Raw genomic sequence first — 26460 nt, 5'->3', positions numbered from 1 at the left:
GAGTTCTCACTGCCTCATAACATGATGAGAGAGGAAGACAGTGCTGGTCAGCTCAGATCTCTCTTCCTCTTCTAATAAAGCCACCAGTCCCATTATGGGAGCCCTACCCTGATGACATTATCTAATCCTAATAATTTCTCAATATCCCCACCTCGAATAAATATATAAAGTTGAGGATTAATATTCCAACACATGCAAATTTGGGGACACATTCAAACCATAGCATATAGGTATATAAATATAAATTTGCTTTACAATGGTAAAATAGAAACATTTATAAGGTTCTAGATTTGTTTTGAGCCGACATGTTCAAGACTAGACTCTGTCACTCACCTGAATACTGCAAGAGTCAGAACCATAAACACTTTTATAATCATTTCTTAATTTATTCAGCAGCTACCCATTGTTTACCTTAAACACCTTACAAAACACTGGTTAAAAACAGGAAACGCAATGATCCCTCATTTTCAAATAGGTTAATGTCGATAACAAAGCTTCAAAGATAGCTCTAGTTGATCTTTGATGGGACTCAGGAAACACTACCCCAAAATGAAGGCCTCAGAAGCAAAAATTCTTCTCTGACCTTCTGTTCTCCTGCCTCTCAGGCCCACTCTTCCCTGAGGCAAGCCATAGAAACTAGAATCCCTTTTCTCCAAGGTGAGTCACAAAAAGCAGAACCCCTTCTGAAATCTAGCTATAAAATTTAAAATTATTACATATAAAAACTAGCTATAAAGTAACTATCTGACCTACCTTGTTTGGCTGTAGTCCATAAGAACCCCCATTCCAGAGAGGGCCCCACCACACACCCAGAAGGAAGGAACGCGTGCTCAGAGAGGCCAAGCAGAATCTAGACAGACAGGCCTTGCTGGGTTTCCCCATTCCACCTGTTAGTATTAGATCATACCCTTTTTGTAAATCATATTTCTACATGCTTGTTCATACTTTGTTGAACCTAAGCATAAAAATGGACAATTATCCCTGTATTTTTGGGTCTTCATTCTGAAGGCTCCTATGACATGTTAGATACATTTGCATGTCTTTTGTCCTATTAATTAATCTGTCTCATGTCAGTGATTTTTCAGTGAACTTTTAGGAGGCCAGGGGCCTTTGCTCCCTACACTTTTTTGGATCTGTAAGTTGCATTTATCTGACAGAAATTCTAAAAAAGCCAGATAAGATATTTTCAGTACTTCAAAAACTGTTGTTAAAAAAATGATGATTATATCCATTTTTAAAAATGTCTTGAGTATAAAATTATATTTATACCCATCATGTGTTCTTTGGGGAAAGTAGTTTGAAAATAGTAGCTGGAAATCTACTCTCTTATATCATCACATAGAAACAACAAATACAAATTATTTCAAAAGCTTGAAAACTTCTCGTTCTGAAACAAGATAGACACACTTCTCTTTATTCCTTCTGCTAAGCGCAGCTAAAAACTCCGGATATCATACATAAGATAAACCTAATAAGACTGTAAGGCCAGGCACCATGGTTCATGCCCATAATCCTAACACTTTGGGAGGCTGAGGTGAGAGAATGGCTTGAGCCCAGGTGTTGGAAGTTGTAGTAAGCTATGATGATGCCACTGCACTCTAGCCCAGGCAACAGAGTGAGACCCTCTCTCTCAAAAAAAAACCAAAAAACAAAATACAAAGAACAAAAAAACCCCAAGTCTGTGAAAGGTGCTCCCTGGGTTATCTTTTTACCTCATGTATCCTGGACTATAACAAAAGACCTAACATTAATGTTTGTAAAGTTTCAGAAGGAGAAAAGAAAGAGGGTGGTATTGAAAAAACAATGGCTGAAAATTTCCTAAATTTGACAGCAGACATAAACCCACAAATTCAGTAAGCTGAACAAACCCCATATAGAATAAACCCAAAGAAACCCATGCTAAGACATATCATAATCAAACTTATGGAAGCTAAAAATAAATAAAATATCTTGAAAGCAGCAAAAGATCAAAAAAAAAAAAAACTAAAAAAAACCTTACCTTTCAGAGAAAAATCAATTCAGATTTCTCATCAGAAACAATGTGCCCAAAGGAAGAGACATGACATTTTTAAGGACTAAAACAAAAAAACTAGAATCCTTAACTATGGATTCCAGTTTAGAAATTAATGGGGAAATAAAGACATTCTAAAACAAAAGAAAAAAAGAAAATTTGTTACCATCATGCCTATCCATAGAAGAATGGCAAAAGGAAGTTCTTGAAAAAGAAAGAAAATGATATAAGAATCTTAGAACATTAGGAAAGAATACTGTTATAAAGTATTATTTTTTAAAAAGTGTTTAAATCATACCTTTCTTATCTAAACATGCAATGAAATGAGTAGCCCCCTATAGTAATAACCATTTATTGTAAACAACTGCTCTCAGCCACTTTTAAAGCTGTAACTCTCACTAGTCAGCCATTACAGAAACAAAGGTCATATTTGAAAATATGTCATTCCAGTCAAAGCCTTGGTAAAATAATTAACATCTTCAGTTGTGCCTTGTTACAAAAGAAAACAGATTTTTATTGAACTTATGTAAATAACTATGTTATAAATTAAATATACTAACAAATGGTTTACAAATTTTGGAAAAATCAGGTAGAGAGAAAGGCAAATGTTTTAGTTTTGTTTGTAAAGGTATATTTTACCCAATTGTTTAAATAGTTGAAAAGAAAAAAAAAGTTTTGTTGACTCTGGAAAACAAAATATAAAAAGAATCAGTAATGTTTTAAACAAAAAAAGTCAAAAAATTTCAGTCTGTGTCAATTCAGTCACATGCAATTGTTCCCTTGATTTTCTGTTAACAGTCTTCATGAACACATCCACTTTTTAATTAGAGTCCCGATACTTTTACCTAGTCTGATGGTATGATCTCCAAAGTTATCAGAAACCTATATTTAATAGTACTTGTTAGACTCTTTCTCATGAATTTCTGTAAAGAAATAAATATTGGACGGTAGCAGATTATAAACCGCTTTTTGAGAAGGATCAAAGTAAAACAATAATTGTGGATGACAAATCTTAGAATAGCCATGGTTAAAGACTCAGTTGAGAAGGTAGTTGTTTATACTATAATTTAACATAATAATCATGAGTGATAATATATATAAGATATGTGACAATTTTAGGAATTTCATACACATTTGAAATAAATATGATTAACATTTATATAAATACAACCAAAAGAAAATTAAACAGCATTTTTTAAAATTTGGCAATGTTTCCTATATGATTTTAACATACGAAATAAGCCTGATGTGTCTCTCTTAGATTACGGGGGTTCTTGTTATTACAAGTTATTTTGGATCAAAAAGACTTAATTTTAGAATTTGAAATTTAACATTTGAAAATTTGTCAAATATCAAAGGTTTAAAACACTTGCTCAAAACAGGATCACAGAAGTGCATTGGTGGTACAGTTGTGAGCATTGCTGCCTTCCAAAATAGGATCACAGGACACTGTAAAATAGTAGTCATTCATTTAGCCAAAGTGATAATTCAAGTATTTTAAAAAGCAAAAACCTTTACTCTTTGATTGAAACTCAGATTCCCAACCATAAACCTAACAAAGATACCATAAGGCAAAAAGAAATCTGCCTTTTCTATCTCTTCCTTCTCTGCTCTCTTTTTAAATTTTTGATGGTTTATTGGAAACGTGAATAAAAATCTACTATTTCTATTAATACTATATGAAAATCTTGTTTAAAGGAGAAACTAAATTTTACCTTTTATAAAAATCTTCCCTTGTAGCTAATCACAGAGCGATTACTCAACACCTCCAATGGGGTGCATAAATTTATATGCTATCATGGGATTACAGAAAATGTGGGCTCACAGCATAGCCTAAAAGAGGTTAAGGTGGTAAATCAGGTTTTAGTGTCAAGACAGGTTATGGGAGGGAGAGAAAAGAGACTTGGCTAGCAAAGATGGTCTTATAAAGATGAAACCTCACAGACAGCAGCCCTCAAAGTGAAGGGATAATAAACTTCCCCTCCCCCCCTCCCAGATCTTTAAAGTGTCAGATGCTCAGTTAATCTTTCCTAGATCTGGACCAAAAAAGGCCTGGTTGCGTTAATGTAGATTTTCTACAGATACAAATTTCCCCCCAAAAAGACAGTTTTACGGGGCTGCTTCTGTTTGCTGACTCTCTGACAGCCATCTCAAAATATGTCAAAAAATATTTTCTGGGGTAAAATATTTTGATTTCCTTCAGTAACGTGGTTTGTAATTTTTAAAAAGGGAGGGTCAATTCATAAAGGGCAATTACCCATTTCCTTACAATGAAATGCAGTCATGAAAATGATCATTAGAATCTCTCTTTATTAATTTAAAAGGATAATAGAAAAGTAAAAGTATGGCATATAAAAAGCTTTATATATCTGTGCATATAGACTTGCATGATGTAAAATTTGTATGAGAGTGGTCACCAAAATATCCTGAACGAGACGGAATTACAATTGATGTCTATATTGTTGGAGAGAAAAGCTTTCTTTTTTTCTCACCCATCACTAGGTTCATGGCTGAGGCCCCTGTAGTAAAATACAGTAGCAAGAGAAAAGCGTACAAATTTAATATAAGTTTTACATGACACGAGAGCCTTCAGAAATGAAGACGCAAATAGGGAAACTAGTGTAGTTTTATAGTAATTTTAGTGAAGGAGTGGATAGTTGTGACGCAGTATGATTGGTGGCAGGAGTATAATCTAATTGTAATATACTGGGGGAAATGTAGCAAGGCCTATTTGTTCTGATTCTTCTCTGTGACCCTGAATCTTCCAAGATAAGGACATTCCTTTCCTCCAAGATTAGGGAGGGCACCTCTCATAAGAGAGTCTCATGACCTGCTTCAGAAGGTCAGCGAATTTTTTCCTAGTTTGTATGGCCTGCTTCAGGGAAAAAGGAAGAGGGGAAAGTGAGAATGACCTTCCTGCTTCTGCTGTTTTCTCAAATCTCAAGATGCCATATTTGGGAGTAGCATGAACTAAACCCAATCAACATATTTCTTTGAAATTGTATTAGTGGCTATTATTGTTTTAAATTAATGCACAGGGATTACTTTTCCAGGAAGTGAAAAAGAAAAAAATCTCATTTAAACTTATTTACTGGAAATGAAAAGTCAAAAAAAGAAAAAAACATATTGAGTGTTGCTGAGAGTTAGTTGCTGAAGACAGAACTAAAATGTCTATGTTCTACCTGCCAAGCAGCAGGGCAAGGGCATTCCTCATCTTTTGACTATGCCTTTTCTTTCCCAAATCTTGAACAGTCTGAGGACTTTCTGGGCCTTTATTATTTCCAAATTCTTAGTCAACCACCCTCCAAATTAAAATTCTCCCCAAACCCCTCTATTTAGTTCCAGTTGCTCAGAACTCAGTTAAGGCCAACTCCTTCTCCCTGCCTTTACAAACTCAGCTCAATCTGTTTTCAGGTCTTTTTTGAATGGAGGGGGGAGGCAAGTCTTTCCATGACTAAATGGAGAGCTCAGGATGTAGTACAGGTTATTTTTCTCTGATTTGCTTTGTAACCCAGAGACTGCAACTTTGGAGACAATGTGGGGAGTTTATTAGGGAAGGGAGTGCATAAACCCTTCTAATTGCACGCAAGTTGATGGGCTTGCTCTCTGGTCCTGTTATATACAAAGCTGGAGCCTCATCAGAATCAACTGGGCAGATTTATGGACATTTCTGACTTCTTTACACTCCCTGTGGAGTCCAGGAGTCTGATTTTATTTTTAATTCCCTAGTCACTGATTAAAGATCAGCCAAATAACAGTATGGGTAGCAAAAAGACCTACCTTTGAGTTTAGGAGGCCTAGGTTTTGTCTTGGGTTTGACAATTAAGGGTATAGTTTTGGAAAAAAAGAATTCTGGATTTCTTATTTGAAAGAAAAAAAAAAGGAAAGAGAGAAGGAAGGAAAGAATGAAAAAGAGAAGGAAGGAAAGAATGAAAAAAAGAAGAAAGGAAGGAGGCAGGCATGCAACAAAGTTGCAAAAGACAAGGTAGGAAAATAATCTCAAGAGTTCATTGTGAAAATGCTAAGAAATAATATTACCACCAGGTCTCACTCCCCAAAGGGAATACACTAAAGGTCACTTTCTTAAACTGAAGCCTGAGTTTGTTAATAACTTTTTTCAGGGAAGGCAGTTGTTTTATAATCTAAAAAACAAAAATTGATTTTTAAACCAAATCTGTCTTTCACAATGATAGTTTGCATATATAGTACTGACATAGGAAGTGCTTCTCATACAGTGCTTCACTGACATCTTGTGTGGGATCTAGAAGATAATTTTATTTTTCAATCTTTTATAAAAGGGGTCCTGTTTGAGAAACTTTAAATTTTATTTCTTCATCCAAAGACACTGCTGAACATCACCTATATAAAGTGCTCATAAGCAGAAGGAAAATATTTTCCCCCTCCTTTTTAATAGGTAGTCAACAGCTGTCTCTTACTGCTCTGCTTCCTGTCCCCAAGTCCGGGACCCAGATGTGACCTTATTGACTCTTCCTCCTCAACCACTGCCCTTCCTGTCTTTTTCTAGCTATTATTTTTGGAGTCCTGGATTCTTCCAAAAACGTCTCCTGAAGGAAACCGGTGTGTCTCCCCTCTTCAACTGGGGCCCTCCCAGTCAGCTATGAGATGGCCCCAGATGGGAAAGGGCAGGAGATTCAAATTTTTTGTCCCTCCCAGAGTTTAAGCCCAAATCCACGCTCCATTCTAGCTGTAAACCCAAATGTTAAGAGGCCCAGGAAATGGAAGTTTGGATTTTTGGGATGCATGAAAAACTTAAACGCTATTTAACTGTTGTCATCGATAAACAATTATAATGCGAGATTAGACGAATTTAATTTCATCGTGCAAAGACCTGGAGGTATACCACATAGAGGTGCCCAGGTGAATTTCACACTTCTCTTGCAGTTTCCCCAGCGTTTGAGGCCAGAATTCACAGTGAGTTCAAGCTCCAGGAATAAACATCCATCCCTACATGCACTCCCACCGCCCCCTCTCTTCATGACTCCCGCCCGTCGCCTCTGAAACCCCTTAACTACTTCATTATCCAGCATGGAATTAGTCTGCACCAGAAACGCGCTGGGTCAGGAAGGGGAGTAGTGACATCAAAGTAAATGACTGAATGAACACTCAAAGGAAATGAGGATGTGTGTTAAATACATAGATAAGAAATAGAAATCGCCATCTTTTGGGTGAGTGCTGCTTTAAGCAAAATGACGGTTCAAGACCTTCGCCAATCTCACCTCCAAGTTTGCTGTATCAACATTCAAGTTTATTCATTAGTAATCAAACCATAGCACTATCTCCACTTAAATGTTATAGCTCTCTTTCAACAAAGTGGGTGGGTCTAAAAAAAGCCTTTAGATTAGGGAGTACCTAATATTTACTTGTAGCTGGTACACTTGGTGACAGCCTTGGTTCCCTCAGACACGGGCGTGCTTACCAGTTCCCCTGGCAACAGCAAAGGCGCAGCCCTTTCGATCTCCCTGGAGGCGATGGTCGAGCGCTTGTTGTAATGTGCCAGGCGAGATACCTCCCGCACGATTCGCTAAAAAATGTCATTAACAAATGAGTTCATGATCCCCATAGCTTTAGAGATTCATATGTTGGGATGGACTTGCTTCAGCACCTTGTACACATAAACAGAATAGCTCTTTTTGCGGCTGCGCTATACGATTCTTACCATCTTTCTTGCGTGCCTTAGTGATGGACTAGTTGAAACCCTTTTTAGGAGCTGGAGCAAATTTAGAAGGTTCAGGAATAGTCTCTTCCTACAAAACGTAAAAACACTAATCAAACTCTCCGCAAGAGTTTAGAGCACACTCCGGAACCCAAGTATTTATGGTCCTGTAATTCAAATGAGGGTTCAAAATTTGTTGCTTCTGATTGGTCAGAAGCAATACACAGATTCTAAGGGCGGTGTTTATGCAAATAAAGGATGATGTATTCTTTTCCCATTGGACAAGAAAACAACGTTATTCAACGAATAGGATAGCTTTCTATCACAGCCCAACACAGCCTACAAATGTATTTCTTCAGCTTGTACTGCGTTTTGTTCCTGTTATACTAATCTCTTGCTGTGGTACTACATCATTATGTCTGGACGCGGGAAACAGGGAGGTAAAACTCGAGCAAAGGCCAAGACTCGGTCATCTCGAGCAGGCTTACAGTTTCCCGTGGGCAGAGTCCACCATCTTCTTCGCAAAGGCAATTATTCTGAGCGCGTTGGGGCCAGCGCGCCAGTGTACCTGGCAGCGGTGTTGGAGTATCTGACCGCTGAGGTCTTGGAACTGGCAGGCAACGCGGCCCGTGACAACAAGAAGACTCGCATAATCCCTCGCCATTTGCAGCTGGCTATCCGCAATGACGAGGAGCTCAAATTATTGGGCAAAGTCACCATCGCTCAAGGCGGCGTCCCGCCCAATATTCAGGCCGTGCTGCTGCCTAAGAAAACTGAGCGCCACCATAAAGTCAAGGGCAAGTAAAATCAACTTCAGCCAGAAAACGTAACTCACTTGTTATTTGCTATGCTATTTAAGGCTCTTTTCAGAGCCATCCATATTTTCACAAGAAAAGCTGGTAACTCCGTTAAATTTCAGATTTTTTTCTTTTAATCCTGTCGAGTTAGCAACAAAAACTTGAGTATTCGTGAAAGACAGTGATGTTGAGACATTAAATGAGTTATGAGGAAATATGTCGCCCCTTAAGCACTCCATTTCAGGGCATACCGGGTAAGATAAACCAAAAAATACACTTCGAGAACAAAGGCAGGGCAGGTATGTCACTTGGACTCCGGGGGGAAACAAAGGGCAAGGAAATTTGCCATTAGCTAATAACAAAGTAGTGTGGACTTTTACAAATTCTGATCTTTAGCAAAACATATTGTCCAGCATAAATCAGGGAACATTTGCTGTGATCCAGTGGGAATTCAGCAGCACTGATAACTTGCAAGCGTGTTAAGAAGGCAGAATTTCAGGTCCCACTCAGACTCACTAAATCAGAATTTACATTTTAACACAATCCTTAAATGCTTTGTTATGTACACTGTACTTGGTGATGGGATGAACTAGAACATCAGACTATCTTCTCAAATAACAGACTGAACGAAAGGGCTGAGGCTTGGCGGGTGGAGCAATTCATCCAATCAGAGTCTCTACTAATAAACCAATCACTGGTCACTCTTCAGCCAATGATTTTATCGCGCGGGACTTTTGAAATATCACAAGGCCAATCAGAATCCTTCTAACTCTATTTAAAGGCAACTTAAGCATAGTTTAGAACGGACTTTTGGCGTGTCTTCAGTTACTCCAAATGGCTCGTACTAAGCAGACTGCCCGCAAGTCCACCGGCGGTAAGGCGCCGCGTAAGCAGCTTGCGACCAAAGCGGCCCGGAAGAGTGCCCCGGCTACCGGCGGCGTGAAGAAACCCCACCGCTACCGGCCTGGCACGGTGGCCTTGCGCGAGATCCGCCGCTACCAGAAATCAACCGAATTGCTGATCCGCAAACTGCCTTTCCAGCGCCTGGTGCGGGAGATCGCGCAGGACTTCAAGACCGACCTGCGCTTCCAGAGCTCGGCGGTGATGGCGCTTCAGGAGGCCTGCGAGGCCTATCTGGTGGGGCTCTTTGAGGACACTAATCTGTGTGCCATCCACGCCAAGAGAGTGACCATAATGCCCAAAGACATCCAGCTGGCGCGGCGCATCCGTGGGGAAAGGGCATAAATCAAGCCTCTTTCCTCCTACTTGAAAAGGCTCTTTTCAGAGCCACCCACAATTTCATTGAAAGTAGTTGTCTCACTAAGACAAAATGCAATGAAGTTTCATTTGTTCCATGTTGGAAAAAGTAATTGGTGAGTGTGCTTTATGCTTGTGCACTCACTTACGCGGACGCTTTGCATTGGGAGCGATCCCTATCTAGGCCTTCTGGGATCTGGAAAGGTACAGGAAATGGAGGCCAAAGAAGGCTTTTAATTGAGGGAATTTTCCCCTTGAGACCTTAGCAAACATTTTTCTCTTTAATTTACAAACACCTTTTTCCTGCTTTTCGTTTGAATTTGGTCAAACAGCCTTTATATGGGCATAAAAAAGCCATACTTACCACAAAAATCAGAAAAATTGGCATATTTTATTAACCCTCAAACAATATAGTATATATTTTTGTTTTTGACCGAATACTCTGATGCTATCTATGTTAAGTTTTTAGGATTGTTTTCAAATTTGGAAAATCCTCTGTCAATGTTTTTTTTTTTTTTTCATATGTGAGCCATAAAATGTGTAAGAATTCTTCCCAGACTAGCTTCTGGCTCTATACATTTCTACTCTACTATGTACCCACTCTCAGTGCTGGGTGGGTATTATGAATATTTGGAGTTTTCTAGCCCAGCGTCTTGCCAGGAGTCTAGGTGAGTTGTCCCAGTGTGCATTAGGAATATTTGAAGCAATTCTTACATCAGATTGGCTAGCACCTATGCAAATCACATTATATATAATGTATTAATCCTATACTAAATGCATCTTCAACTAAATTTTCTCTTATCCGAATCCCAACATTTTCGTCATCGTTCCAACATAATCACACAATGGTTAATTGTAATAGAGGAGATCAAGTAGAAATAAAATAAAGGTATTAACCATTTGTTTAAAGTATGTCAACATGGCAAAAAAAAAAAAAAAAAAATGAGACAACATGAATACATTTGTAGAGCCTCTCCCAGGGCCTTGGAAAAGGGCTTGACACCTGATTTTCATCAGCTTGAGGATAAATCTACCTCTGAGCACTGGCTATGCTTTTCCAGATATACATGGCCTTCCCCCGGATCCTGCCACTGTGTTCAAACATAGGACCTTAGAAGTGAGAATCACTGGTCTGAGATGATTCCGGGGCATCAGAGATAAAACACTGCTTTGTGTATGATGTTTTGGATGATGGTGCTGTTCTCAGAGATACCAAGAGGAAAAAGCTTAGTGGGGAGGATATAAAGTCAACTTTAAGCAATTTGAAGATTTTCAGTACCAAGGTGAATTTCCTGGGACAACTTTGCAAGGTTTTATAGCTCCTGTACTGAATATCACCTTTTAGAGAGGTCTTCATGGAAGGAAGGAACAATAAAACAATGGATTCACTAAAGGAGTCAGCCTAATTAGCTATTATTGATAGTGTTTCATGGGTCAAGTAGCATGTGAAGTGATTGGTGTCTCAGTCTCCATTTTATAGAGCTCAAACTTCAGCCAAAAGAATTTCAGTAAATTAGCCAAATTCATACTACTAGCAAATAATAATGCCAGGCAGGCAGTCTCACACCAAATCCACACTCTTAGTATCTTTTGATCAATAAGATTACCCCAAAATGGGCTGTCAGATACAATTTCCTCCTCAAAGATAACTGTATTTCAGAAATTGAGCTGCCTGAGGTGGTTAGGAGGGGATTGCATAGCTTGGCCTGGACTAAGTTCTGTTAGATTCCTCTGGTTAGGGGCCTGTGTGAGGTAAAGTGGGTAGGATGAGCCAATAAAACATCAAGTCTTAGGGATGCTCTCTGGGCTTCAGGATTAGGCCAGAAAAATTATTTCCTTGGAAATATCTGGATTCTGCTCCAGAGCAGGTATTTGCTTATGTGTCTTCCCTACAGTGTATAAAAGCTATACTGTTCAAGACGATAGCCACTAGCCATGTGTGGCTATTAAGCACTTGAAATGTGGCCAGTCCAAATTAATATGTGCTTTAAGTGTAAAATACAAACTAGATTTCAAAGACTTAGTACCTAAATAAATAAATAAATAAAAACTCAGTATTTTATATTACTTATTGAAACAGTATCAGCTTAAGCTGGGTTAAAAATATTAAAATAGATTGAAATTGTTTCTTTTTACTTTTTTTTAATGTGGTCACTAGAAACTTTGAAATTACATATATGGTTCTTACATTGGCAAGGGACAGCACTAGTATGTGAGGATAATTATATTGACTCACAGATTAGAAACTACCTACCTACATCCTTAATGTCACCAAGCCTTGGTTCTTCATCTCTAAAATGGGGATAATAATGACACCGACCTCAAAGTGTGGTGACAAAAATGTGTTTGGAAGTAAATGTAGAGTAATTAGGAAGAGTGCTTGGCATGTTATAAATAAGTGCTCAAGAAATGCTAGCTCTCAAAGCTGTTGTTGCCACTGTGCCCTAAATCCCTGTTCCCTTCAGAAATCCTCTAATGATGTAATTCTGTTTCGTACTGGGCCTGTTCAACTCTGGCATGGATTTTAACCACAAAGCCACCTTTTACATTTCTCTCAGGTTTACATAGCCAAAATACCTAGAGCTTTGCCTAGGGGGCTAATAGGATATTTAATTTTTTAGCCATGAGATTAGAGCACTGTATATGAAAGTTTTGTGTAATATACTATATTACAAGAAGAATTTGATTTCTGTGTTACACTTCTATCATACATGAACAAATTCATGAATTTTCATGGTTGAATTATCAGTCAGCTCTTTATGCAATAGTCACCGACATTTTTGGCTAATCAGCAGTATTTGGGGAAGTATTTGAATATAGTATTGCTGTTTGCTAATATTATTTTATAAAACTAAATGAAAATTTGAAATAATATTAATAGTGTCAAATAAAATATAGATTTTGAAGAGAATCAGAATGTCATCCCAAAATACGTCACTTCGACATAAGAATTATTTTCAGCTGACGGCAATTGAGAATCAACAGATGTAGGAAAAGTTCTCTGTGTTTCCCTTACTCAACTAAAAGTAGGACATACATTTCCCTTTTTGAAGGTGACATAAATTTCCCTTGTGAAAGTGTCCTTGTCTCCTATACCAGGAAAAAGAGACCAATTCTTATCACTAGAGATAGTGAGTTGGCATTGAGATGAGTCTACAAAAACAAACCTTACTAAAATAATTCTTATCTTCCATTAGATTTGCCCGTATATTTCCAGTCACTTCCCTATAATTTATCATCCTGTGAAGCCCAAACTACCTTTCCTTTGCTAGAATGGTATATAAATAAGTCTCACAGTCTAACTGCTTTTTTAAAGATTCACTTTTTCCTTCTGTGAGCTCTGTAGTTGTAATAAAACTGTATGCTTCTTTCTCCTATTAATCTGTCCTTTGTTATTTAAATTCACAAGCCTCCCGTTACTAAACCTCTTTAAGAGGGTAGAGAAAAAATTTTTCCAACTGACAGTTTCATAAACTAAATAAAATTAAGACAATTTTTTTTTTTGTCTTAAAGTACCCAATTTTTAGATTCAAATCAATGGCTCATTAGACCTAAGCCTGTCAACTAGGTGAACAATTGTGATGGAATGAAACAAAACTAAAGAATGTGGACAAAACTGAGGAAACATACTGAAGACTGAATCTAAAGGCTAGGTCACAGTGGAAATTTTTACAGTTTTTAACTCTCTGTTAATTTGAGGAATATGTTTCATTTGAAAGTAAAGGACATCTGTCATTTATGGAAATATGTTTACAGGAGACATTCAATCTCAGGATTAATGATAAGTATATAAGTCCAATGAACTGAGACCCTAAAGGCTCTGAAGGAAAATTAGAAACTCAACTCTCTTCCCTTGGCTTGATTCCTCTCCTGCCTAACTCTTGGAGTTGATGTGAAAATCAAGTAAATGGGTAGACCTGAAAGTATTTGAGGGAGAAAGGAACAAAGAAGTTCACGGTACCATTACTTTAAGTACTAATTGTGATTATACTTGGAGTGTCTTAATTAGGTCTCCAAGTTGCTACAACTCGACCCAACCTGAGCTAAGGGAGGTAGCCCCCATGCCAGCATTTCAGATGACACTAAGAACCAAGAACTTAGGAGATGTCAGGAACCCAGATAGAGCAGCTCCATACATCTCTCATCTCTGCTTTTCTCTGTACTTTACCTTCATTCTATTCCTTTTACATATCAGATCTTTTGGTTTTTTCTATTTAGTTTGTAAGAAGGCAACCTCACCCCCTGACATCAGGTCAGTTCAGCTTACATAACTCAATTCTAATTTCTAGAAAATTTTTGATTGGTTCAAATTGACCTCTGGACCAATCTATCATTGCTTTAGGCCAGACACCCTTTATCCTCAAAATTTTAGTACACAAAACACAGTGGATATTAGGAAACACTAGCATTCAAGCTTTGAACCAAAAAAATGAGGTCAGGATAAGACCAAAGGGCATTCTAGAGTTGCATTGTCCCTATCTCCATAAGCCACATATGGTTAACAGTACTTGAAATGGGCTACTATAAACTGAGATGTGCTATAAGTGTAAAATACAGATGAGATTGCAAGGACTTAGTATGAGAAACAAAAAGGAATGTAGAATATTTCCTAAATATCTTTACATTGATTTTATGTTGAATGATAATGTTTTGGACATCAGGTTAAATAAAGCATATTACTAAAATTGATTTCACCTGTTTCTTTTTCCTTATTTGTGTGGCTTCTAGAAGGTTTAAAATTACATATACAGCTTGCATTTGTGCTCCCCTTATATGGCTAAGGACAGTACTATTTTACAATTTGTTAATTCACTCATGTATAGATCTTCAGTAAGTGAGTAGCTTTAATGTGCGCTTTATGAGATGTTGGCCCTCAAGGAATCTAAAATCTTTAGGTTGTCATTTCCAATAGCAACAAAGAAGATAAAATGTCTGGGAATAAAGGTAAGAAGAAACGCTAAGATATATTTAGAAGAAAATTAAAACACTCTGGTTAGATAACAGAATAATTGAACAAATGAAAAAACAAAAATTCCTGAATAAGAAAACTCAGTATTTCCCCAAGTTAATTTATAAGTTTAACAGAATCCCAATAAAACTACTAATTGTGTATTGAGGGCTTTTTTGTTTGTTTTATGTGCGATGTGGAGTAGAGGAGCAGGAGGGGGAGCTATCTTAAAGTACATATGGAAAAATAAAATAAAAAATAGAATAAACAGTACAATTGTGAAAAATTGAGTAATGAGAGGGAATTAGCTCTATCAGCAATTAAAGTCACGTTATAACAACTCAGTTTATTAAACATTCATTTAAATTTGTTCTTCCTTATTTTGGGGGGGCTACATTCCAAGAACCCCAGTGGATGCGTGAAACCAGATAGTACCAAACCCTATATTCACTATGTTTTTCTATACATAAATACCTATGACATTTAATTTATATAATAAAAAAGGCACAGTAAGAGGTTAACAGCAATAACTGATAATAAAATAGAACAATTATAACCATATACTGTAATAAAAGTTGTGAATCTGATCTATCTCTCTCAAAATTTATTGTACTGTACTCACCCTTTTTGTGAGATGATAGTGCCTATGTGATGAGATGAAGTGAGGTGAATGAGGTAGGTAGGCATTGAGAAGTAGCATTAGGCTATTGTTGACTAAGGTACTAAATATTTAGTTACTATTTGAATACCTGCTGTCAGGTATTCTCAGCATTGAAAAGAGCACTGTGAAAGAATATTTAAAACAGTATGATCCTACCTTAGGAATGGCCAGAAAGACCAAAAAAACAAAATAAAAGACTGATTTGGTCCACCTGTTCATGGAATTTAGCCTAGGATAAAGGTGGGATCCAAACTGGGGAGGGAATGGTCTTGGGTGGAAAAATGGGTCCATATGTTAAACTTTACACTAAAATACACGGAAACTTGTTTATTTAATGTTAATGTAAAATTAACAACACAAAACGACTTAAAGAAACCTATGGGAGTATTTTCTTTCCTTCTTCACTGCCTCCTTGCCTCCTCTTGCCTCCCTTCCCCTCACTCCCTTCCTTTCCTTCCTTCTAGGGCGGATGAAATCCGTGGTCAGTACCACTAATGGGGGAATTTGCTCACAATATATTCATCGTTGTGAAAATGATAGAATAACTGAGCTGCAGGTCTCCAGAAACCCCTGTCCCTGTAATATGGGTCTCATCAAAATCTATGTCCACCAGAAGAAAAAACAAACAAACAAAACAGAGAAATGGGATACTGAACTTTCTATACTCAGGAGAAACACCGTGGATGTGAAAGAATCCAGGGAATATTGTTAATGAAAATTAAAGGCCTTTATTAGAAACATGCTTTCCATCCATACACGCACTTTCAATAGTTAATAAAACCAATACTTTGTTCTCCGCGTAGAAACATTTGAACTGTACAAAAATGAGTTTAAAGCAACTTCGGTTTTTAGATGTTGATGTCTGTCCAAAGTGAGAATCAGTAACCGCCACGGGAGGACAAAATGGCTGGCTAAAAGTTGTTTTTAATGCTCTCAAATCCATCGCTTCTTTTCGGAGAGCTTGCACGATACGAGGAACAAAAAGATCCCTAGTTCACCATTGCCCTGGGTAGAAGGGAGGGTTTGGTGCCCCTGCTATAGCTGCTTTTTAAATGCGTTCCTTAGTTGCCACGGCTATCGGAAATTAAAGGCAGAGGCAGGACAAAAGCACCTGAACCCGCTCTGTCCCAGGGCTGAATGCTACCAACACTCATAATTCATCAACTTGACTAGCGATGACGTATCAAGTGTCCCAATACCAGACCCATTTCTTTCAGGAGACAAAGACAAAAACTTTAAATTCCGTTAAAACATACAGAAGAATAAACAACGCCAGCCATCATCCAATTAAATACAAGATGAAAGTTACGGGCTGCAGGAGTGGGCCAACCCGAGAGCAGGGCGGGACTTTTGAATTACTTTTTAGTCCAATCGGGTACCCCTTATGACTAAAAGACTGACTCTTGCTTTGCAGGGTTTGTGGGTTTTTTTGTTTTTTTTTTTTTGGCCGTTCACAAGCTTGGGGCGGGGCTGGCGGCTATTCCAAACACATCAGCCAAAGACGTCTCAGAACAGCTGACCAGAATGCTAACACTGCGGAGTGGCCAGGAACAAGCAAGCTTCCCCGGGGAATGGGAGGGGTAAGGACAGCGGGTTCTAACCTAGCTGCAGCCAGTCTCTCCCATCCCCTTGACCGTTTCTGTCAGCTGCAATCTTTATGGTGCCTTAGAATAAGTTACAAGGAAGATACCCAAGCAGGCAGATGTTACAAGCTCTTTTTGAGGTCAGTGGTGGCTCTGAAAAGAGCCTTTTGGGTTTTAGAAGCAGATGTTCACATCTACTTCTTCTTGGGTGCTGCCTTCTTGGGCTTGACAACCTTAGGCTTGGTGGCCTTGGACTTCACGGCCTTAGCTGCGCTCTTGGCAGCCTTCTTGGGCTTGGTCACCTTAGCCTTCTTTGGACTCTTGGCCACTTTCTTGGTCACAGCAGCCGCGGCTGGTTTCTTCGCCTTCTTCGGGGTCTTCTTGGCGCTCTTTTTCGGAGTGGCGGCTGCAGTCGCCTTCTTGGGCTTCTTGGCTGCCCCTGCGGGTTTCTTGGGCTTGGCTGCGCCTGCTTTCTTGGCCTTAGGTTTAGCCTCCCCGGAAGCTGCCTTCTTGTTGAGTTTGAAGGAACCAGAAGCGCCGGTGCCCTTGGTCTGCACTAAAGTGCCCTTGCTCACCAAGCTTTTGAGACCAAGCTTGATGCGGCTGTTGTTCTTCTCGACGTCGTAGCCCGCAGCCGCCAACGCCTTCTTCAGCGCAGCCAGAGACACCCCGCTGCGCTCCTTGGAGGCAGCTACAGCCTTAGTGATCAGCTCTGACACCGGGGGGCCAGACGCCTTACGGCGCACCCCTGCAGACTTTTTGGCTGCCTTTTTCTTCACCGGAGTCTTCTCCGCCGGGGGCACGGCGGCAGGAGCGGCAGGAGCAGTCTCCGACATATTGAAGATCAACAACTAAGGTACAAGTGGCAAAACGCCGATAGAACAGGCTTCGGCAGGGCCGCCGTATATATAGAGCGCAGGCGCGCGCTGATTGGTGCGCTGTTCGGCCGCCTGGCTGGCAGGCTCTGAGCCGCTGCGCTGCGCCCAAGTTGTGTTTGTTCCACCTCACAAAAGGGGGAAAATATTAAAATGCCCCGCACCAAATCACCTGGGTTTGGTCAGAAAAGGATCCGAGAAGCCTCAGGCTTCGTGCTCTCCAATTGATTTTTCCACAATCACAAACACAACGAGTCCAGACGTCCCCAATTCCCCCAACTCCTGAGGAAGTCCAGGGCAGTCAGAGACCACTTTCTGTTTTTCTTCTAAATTACCTGTTCGCTCCTTTGCCCCTCAAAGTTCTTTTTCGCAGGGGTGGTTGGGCACATGCTTCCCTTATTTTGGGAACAAAAACGAAATGTTTTCCACCTACATTTTCACTATAATTCTGTTTCTTCGCAAGGGAAGTAACACAGGTCCTCTGTGAATTCTGCGTACAGACCCACAGGAACTGTGGACTGGGACAAGGATTCCAGAGCCAGTCCAAAGCAGTTAGGGTGGGATGGGAGGGGGTTCATAAGCCTTAGATGGGGGACCCAGGGGAGTGGGGGGTTACAGACTTAAATCTTTGATTTAAAGACTTTGAAAATCTTTATCAAATCTCTTTTCATAGATGGGGGCGGGGCATCCTTTTCATTTCTCTAAAGGCGAGAAATTGGGCAGGTTTTAAAAAGCTTTGAGTTCCCCCTCTGAGTTGTGCAAGGCAGGGGATCTGGCCCTCAAGAATAGGGGATAATAAGGGAAGAAGAGAGACCCCTTAAGCCTGCAAAGAACACCCAATAGGCTTGGCAGTTAGGGACATTGATATGATCTGTTTTCAAAGAAAACAAGCACTTATTTATTTATTTATTTTTGTATGCTGCAATATAAAGATGAACTCATCTGAACAACTCAGATGAACACATCTCTTCACATGCAAAGTGCCTAACATATGTCAGTAAAGTGCCTAACATATGTCACTGTATAGAAGGACAATCTCTAAGTGGGAACGCAAAGGTACAGATGGAAATAAAACAACTGGCTTTAATAAAACACACTTTTGACATACGATCTACCGTAGAGTTGAAATTAAAAAAAATTAAATAGCGAAAATTTAAACAGAAAGATAGGAAAAGTACTAGAACATATAAATTATTATACCATCTGCTGTTGATGAGCTTAGTATCACCTCTTCTTATCCCCTCTAAAACTATTCTATTCTAAATTTGCTTAGCTGCTTTAAGGTTAGTTACTTTATATTTCACCCTTTGGCTCCAAGTAATTGCATTTTTCTTTGCTTGAGAGAAAAGTTAAGGTAAACTTTTCTATCACATATTTAATATAATTACATGTTTATATTTAGGTACAAAGGAAGTATTACAACTCACCGAAAATTCCCGTTCAGATATATATTTCCATGAAAATAGGTAGTAAAGATGTCAGCTTTAGATTGTGGTAAAGTCAAAAGAGATTATACAAATTGAGTTCAATGATGAATGAGAAATAAAGTATCTTTTTGTAGACTAAGGGTGACCCCCACTGTTTTATTAAATAACATTTGTTCAACAATTGGAAACAATGTCTACTCCTGCTTATGTCCTTTGGGAATTAACAGTCTAATGAGATTAGTGATGGATGAATTAGCAGCCATAGAAAAGCACTTTAGACTGGCTATCCCTCAGAGCGACTTTGGGTATAGGAATTTTTATAAGTTATTGAAAGTATACAAACAACTGAAGCACGTTCATTGTACTAACATACTTCAGTAAAAGGAATAAAATAAGAACATGTCACTTGCTCTGATTCTACAGGCAATGACCCACCTCCTCATCTAAAACTTAGCTAAGTGATTGTATCCACCAGGAATACAGCTGTGTGGAGTCTTGATTAGCTGGTCACTGGACCTCCTTTCACTATAAATTGGTGCCCTGGTTTATACATCATAGACATGTAAATTTGATTATGGTGATTCAGTTCTTTAATATGATCATTCAGGTCAAATCAATCAAATCACATCTCTTCACATGCAAATCTGAAGTCCAAGTCCAGACCCCAAGTCACTAGGACAGCCAGCCACCCAGAAATCTTTCCACCCACCTCCTGGCAGCATGGAAGAGGCCAGAAGGCAGAGAAACAAGTAACCCTTCCTCAGATCCCTTGTAGCTTGTGTTGAGAAAAGTTAAACTTAAAAACAAGGCAAATATATTTCTTCATATCCCTCCAAGCTGTATTAGAGAATTGTATAAAATGGCCTTCTATGGGTCATCTGATGCTATAAGGCAACATTAGACAAAAACATAGACTGAATCATATGTAATTTTTAATTGTCTAGTAGTCATATTTGAAAAACTAAAAAGAAACAGGTGAAATTAATTTTAATGATATGCTTTATTTAACTTAATATACCTAAAATATTATCACATCAACATGTAATCAATATTTTAAAAAATGAGATTGTTTACATTCTTTTTCTAATTGGTAAATTTTCAAAATATGGTGTGTTTTTTATACTTGTCGAACATTTTGATTCAGACTAGCCACATCCCAAGTGCTCAATGACCACATGTAGCTAATAGCTACCACAATGGACAGCATAGCTCTAAGTAAAAATAACTTTGACTTAATATTTACTTTTTATTGAGCCCAGATTATGTAAAGTTAGAGGTTCACTTATAGAATATTAATAAATTAATAAGGCTTTTGTCTAGTAGAGATGCAGATAAATTATTTCTGGTAGAAAAAAATAAACCGTTATGATTGTATTGCCTAACAGAACATTAACCAATTTTGTATCTGGTTTTTCAGTCTTCTAGCATTTGCTTTCCCTAAATACATATTTTATTCTCCTCCTCCTTTGACCTAATTTGTCATCCCTCATTAAGAGATTAAATCTTATTCTGATCCATACACAAGCTTGCTACATACAGTACTTGTATGCCAGTCATATTTTCACTTTTTGCAAATTATACTGTGATACTTGGTTGGTCAGTTTGTCCTAAGGGCTCTGAATTAGAATCTTTAGGAGCCATTCTGAAAATCAGAAGACACAAAATTTTTGACCATCAACTCTAAAGCAACCTGAGATCTGGTAGGTATACCATGAAGTCTCAGATTTTGAAATAAGATTGAACAAGCCTGTGAACAACAAAAACATCTATTAAAATGAACTCCAGGGGAAAGTTCAGATTAAGGATGTGACCATCCCACTCCACATTGATGGCCTCAATTGGAGTGGGAAGATCGCCACCAACAAATTGATGAGACAGTTAGTAAATATTGCAATGCAATATATGTATCTCGTATTTGTATACATCATGATTAGTATAGGTTGGCTAATTTTGTTTCATGCCTCACTCTTTAGGCTCTGGAAACCCTAGTGGACAAAATTAAATATGTAGAGCAGAATGTCAAGTTCAAAAGGCATTAACAAAACTGATGAGCGGGAGTCTCAAACAGCAAGACACACTCAAAGGAGACTAAGAGGAGTTGTTGGGACAAGTGTAAGGAGCAGGGCTTACAATTGAGTTTTCTTTCACTCCCTCCACCTACCATGCCAGAGATTTCTATCAGTATTTGGAGGCAGCTAAACTAATCTTAATTAATCCTGTATAGGCCCCAACTTTGAATGATTAAAACCTGTTTTTTCCTGACTCACCAATGGATGAGGCTAATGACAGCCATCCCCATTGGTAGTGCCTGCCTCAAAGAATGTGAAGTGTCAGTGCTGCTGTCCATATGAGACCAAAAATATATAGGGCAGCCTGAGAAAAACTACACAAGAAGAGACTTCAGGAGATTTGCAACCTAAATAAGATTGTAGGCCCTCCAGTCTGATGCCTTGCTTCAGCCCCACAAACAATGTTTAGAAATAATGCAGAGCAACATTTTTTGTTGTTTCTTCAATCTTTGTAGGCAAATGGCCAATAATCAGGACATTAAAACTGAGCCTAAGAGTTTTCTCACCTCAAGGGCTGAGACCAAAGTTGCTGCATCTTTATTCCCTGACATACCCTGAAGGAAAACATAGTTGTACATACATTAGTTCAATAAATACAGAGAAAATGTTGCAAAAGGAATAATACATTGCAAAACATAGTTACCTAATATTGAAAGTGCCATTAGAATCGTATACGTGATGCAGGAAACTAGGTCATTAATAGCCACGTTATTCTTCAAGCTTGCTTTCGAATGACTTTAAACTGTTTCAAACAGTCAAATCTACCTTCAAGAAATAAGAACTTGTCAATTATGAGAATGCATACATTTTTACACCTTCCCAGTCTAGGCCTATAATGATAAGCAATTATAAAGCACAAGATACAAATATTTATTAGGCAATAGCCTTAATCAGAATAAGTACATAGTCTCATACAATGACTATTTTGGAGGAAACATGGAAATATAAATTTTAAGAGATTTGTTAATATATATTATTTTGTTATTCCTAGTCCTTCACTATGCTGTGCTTTTCACATACTTACTGAGCACTTGTTAAACAGTGTGTTCTCTTAAGAACTTATACCTGGTAGGACTGACACAGACAAGCATAACTATCCCACGGTGTGAAAAATATGATGGGAAAAACACAGCCACTGAGAAAACAGAAGAATAAGACAACAAAAATATTAATGTGCTGGTAAAACCTCTGCCTTCAAGTACTTACCAATCCAGGTGGGAAAATAAGATAGAGTTTAGAACAGTGGTTCTTAAGCTTTTAGATTTCAGGACTTCCTTAGACTCCTAAAAATTAGCAGACTGTCCAAAAATCTTTTGTTAATGTAGATTGTATCCACATATATTTACCACTTTGGAAAATGAAGCTGAACATTAAATGAGGTAATAATTTAGATTAACAATTATGTATTTATAACCTTTAAAAATATAAAATTAATTATGTGTATTTATAATTATATAGAATTTATATGTATGTATATAAAAATATAAGTTTACATGTAACTATTATATATTTATGTATTTGTATACTATATATTTATATATGTTTTATATATATTTACATATGTAAATGTCAACCCCAGAGTTTCCCATTCCCTAGCTTATTCAAAACCCTGGCAGTTCTGCGCTAATCTGAAACTTGTCAGGCTGCCTGCAGGTGGAGAACACAGCTGAGCTGGTAGTGCAGAGGACTGGAAAAATAGCAGCTTTGAAGCAAGAAAGCTTGATTTTAATCCCAGTATTTCCACTCATCAGCTAGGTAACTCTGCCAAGTGTCTTTTCTGTAAAATGGGAATAACATTCACCTCCCACAGGAATATAGTGAGGTTTAAATTATTAATAGAAAATATGCATACAGTTTCTGGGATTAAGGTGAGCACACAGTACCTCTCATTTGAGCTTTATTTCCATTAGATCTTTTCAGTATGAGAACCTCCTGTTTTTTGAGGATCTATTCCCACATTAGTGTCCTGGGGGCTCATTCTTTGTCCACCACTCAAGTTCGTGAAAACACACAATGGGAAAGGATTATGGTGACACTCACATAATCACCCAATCCCTGCCTACTGTATCCCAGGTGTGCATACTTTTGATGGCAGGCAGGTGTGACTAGCCAATACATAAGGACTATGGTATTCCATCACTCTGCATTTTTTACTACTGAATTCATCTCAACCTGCTCAAGTCAAATAAACCTTTTGATTGGGACCAAATTCTTACTATGTTTGCTTACCTAAGTATTTGTAGCTATGTTTCAGTTGATGTATAGATTACTTATACTTTTCATGGTTAACTGTAGCACTGATATTTTCCTCAAAATTTTACAAAATAATCCAGGGAAAATATGAGGCCGCTTAGTATATTAGTCAACATACTAATCTGACTGCCTTGAAAGCTGGAATGTCTGAGTTCAAATTCAATTTTGCCATTTACCAGCTGTGTACACTTGGACAAGTTAACGTCTGTATGCCTCAGTTTTCTCATATGTAAAGTGACAATAATAAGACTACCTCTTTCATAGGTTGTTAATGAGGATTAATGAGTTAATATTTAAATAGTTCTTAGAACAGCCTCTAGAATATTTCAAGTGCAAAAAAATATATGTTTGTTGAATTAATAATAATTGTTTCAAAATATTGTATATACAATCTTGTGTGTAAATTGGTGGTTTCTGCAACTGTTGTTTTAAAAGTGTCAATAATACTGTTAAAGATAATATTTAACTGAACTTTTCCTGTGCACCGGGCATTATATGCACTGTTTTCATTCTGGCTACCAACATCCTATGAGATACCTACCATTGCAGTCATTATCATTCCACCAATAAGGAAATGGAGATAGAGAATTAAGACTTCTCCAAGACAGCGTTGCACACTGATTACAAATCATGTATCCTAAACACACAAATATTAAAACACCAACTGAACTAAAGTCAAACAAGATAAGGCTTTTGAATTTCTATCTATAAAATGCATAAAATTAAAATATACCCCCAACTGTTAACTACTTACTAATACATTTAGTAAGTTTTGGGGAGAGGCGTTTTTACCCCTGCAAATACATCCTGCATCAACCAATCTCACACCTTACCCCTCAGAATGACAGGCATTTATAATATATCATGCTATTTTTCTGGTGGACACCAGATGGCGCTCCAAACTAGGAACTCTTATTTTTGAAGAGGCTCATGTCCCTATTTCTCCTGACATCGAGGTAATTTTTAACCTCTAGTTATACACTTAGTTTTCTGTCTCTTTCGGTGGACAGAAATTATTATCCTTCTTTGACAGATAATACTTCCGAGGCACTGAGAAGCCATGAGACTGCAGTGATTTCATAGGCAGGCAAGAACATGGAACAAATTAAGTGCCATGGACTCTTGTCTGAGTGGTCTACGAAAATCATATTGGCTGATTCATTCACGCCACAAAGAATTGCTCAACACTTTCAATAAGCCCAACACTGTGCTGACTACAGAGGACAAGAAAGTAAATAAGACAGGCTCTACCTTCATGGTGCGGGGTGGGAAACAAGGACCTAAAAAAAGGTATGTAATAATGGCTGTGAAAAAAAGGTCTGAGTGGATATGAAAAAGAGAATAATCAATTTTACCTGGGAGTGGAGGTTAAAAATGAGTTTTAAAGGGAAACGTTAAAAATATTATATTAGTTCTTTTCATTTTTAAAATAAAATGACCACAGTGAGGAGGATAACAGAAGAAAATACTGCTGCACTAATATTGTAACACTGGAACTAGCTATTTCCTGATGGGGAGCAAAATGATGAAATTCCTGATTAAGGTATATCAATAATTATGGAGATCAGAGTAATAATAATAAACTTTTTAATCATTATATGCCAATCAAGAAACAGAGAATCAAGGGGTTTGTGACCTTACAATGTGCCTGGGATCAACCCAATAACTTGATTGTAACCCACATTCCCTTAAACACACCCTCCCCAAACAAGACCCTAAATAAAAGACTGCACTAAATGGAGATTGTATAAAAGCTCAACAGAAAAAGCCCCCCCACCATTGTTTCTTTATCTGCGAATGCAAAATATAAATTAATGAAATTGAAAACGTCCAATTGCTAACAAGCACTTTCAAAGAGTTTTGGGTAGAGAATTAAACATAAAGTTTTTTTTTTAAAAAAAAAACTTTCAAATTTTTCAAGAATAGCAGAACTGCTGAAAGATAACAAACAAAAAATATATTTGTTTTGGCTTTAATGCTTCCCTGTCCAAAAGCATTTACAGCGTAGGCTGTTGTTTGCCCTAGTGGACACAAGATGGCGCTCCAAACTAAAACTGTCGGTAGTGGGACAGCTACCGACCAAGGCTGCCTAGCGAATCATTAACTTTTGAGTTGACGTTGTAGTACTTATTTAGTAGATTTCAAAAGTCATTCACATACAGAGTCTTTTGATGGTCAGAAATGATTATTACCCACAATTGACGATGACAGTATTGGGAAGCTGTGCTACTGGAGTACGGGCCCAGAACAATCAATTACAGAGGCTTGCTCCCAGGAACTTTAATGTTATTTCTAAAGAGAAATATATTGTCAAATTGACAGGATGCTCATGTGGGTCTATTCGTTCACTTCCCCAAACAATTATTAAGCAGAGGAAATTATAATGACCTTCATAGTGTGTACTGATTACAATAAAAGGGAAAAGATGGGAAAAGAATGGACACTGATGTGTAGTGTCTGCCAGTAGAGGGTAGAGACCAAAAGAAGAAATGGTTAATTTTACCAAGTAATGGGAGTAGACATAGTTTCATGGAAAAGCCACTTCAATTGTGTCTTAAATGAGAGTAACAAATTAAGTGTAAGTACTTGCAGGGGCCAAGAGAAAACTTCCCCTTCACTCTCTGAAGTTTTGCTGAAAATCACTGACAAGAGGAAGATTAAAGGAGAAAAGGCATACAAATTTATTAAAGTGTATACGGCAGCCTTCAGAATGAAGACCTAAGATACAGGAGGAACTGTCCATTTTTGTGCTTAGGTTCAACAAAATATGGATATCCATGTAGAAATGTAATTTGATCTAATGCTAACAGACTGAGTGGGGAAACCCAGCAAGGCCTGCCTATAGATTCTTCTTGGCCTCTCTGAGCACGCATTCCTTTCCTTCTGGGGATGGGGCACGACCCTC

At 38.0% G+C, this 26460-nt stretch overlaps 3 protein-coding genes and 1 pseudogene across 3 annotated transcripts; 2 read left to right on the top strand and 2 right to left on the bottom strand.

The window, feature by feature from the left end:
* Positions 1 to 7388: 7388 nt before the first annotated feature.
* Positions 7389 to 8099, bottom strand: LOC138398799 (histone H2B type 1-B-like; annotated as a pseudogene).
* Position 8100: 1 nt separating this feature from the next.
* Positions 8101 to 8490, top strand: LOC138398856 (histone H2A type 1-D-like). The gene has a single exon (XM_069493307.1). The coding sequence runs from the start codon at positions 8101 to 8103 to the stop codon at positions 8488 to 8490; it is 390 nt and encodes a 129-aa protein (XP_069349408.1).
* Positions 8491 to 9316: 826 nt separating this feature from the next.
* On the top strand, positions 9317 to 9727 carry LOC138398902 (histone H3.1). Its single transcript, XM_069493356.1, has one exon. It carries the CDS (start codon positions 9317 to 9319, stop codon positions 9725 to 9727), a length of 411 nt encoding a protein of 136 aa, XP_069349457.1.
* A 6372-nt stretch (positions 9728 to 16099) lies between these two features.
* H1-2 (H1.2 linker histone, cluster member) lies at positions 16100 to 17774 on the bottom strand. Its single transcript, XM_069493204.1, has one exon. It carries the CDS (start codon positions 17765 to 17767, stop codon positions 17126 to 17128), a length of 642 nt encoding a protein of 213 aa, XP_069349305.1. The 5' UTR covers positions 17768 to 17774; the 3' UTR covers positions 16100 to 17125.
* Between the last annotated feature and the right edge of the window lie 8686 nt (positions 17775 to 26460).

This window comes from Eulemur rufifrons, chromosome 18 (assembly GCF_041146395.1).
Source record: "Eulemur rufifrons isolate Redbay chromosome 18, OSU_ERuf_1, whole genome shotgun sequence".
NCBI lineage: Eukaryota > Metazoa > Chordata > Mammalia > Primates > Lemuridae > Eulemur > Eulemur rufifrons.
This window is presented reverse-complemented; position numbering and strand designations above follow the sequence as displayed.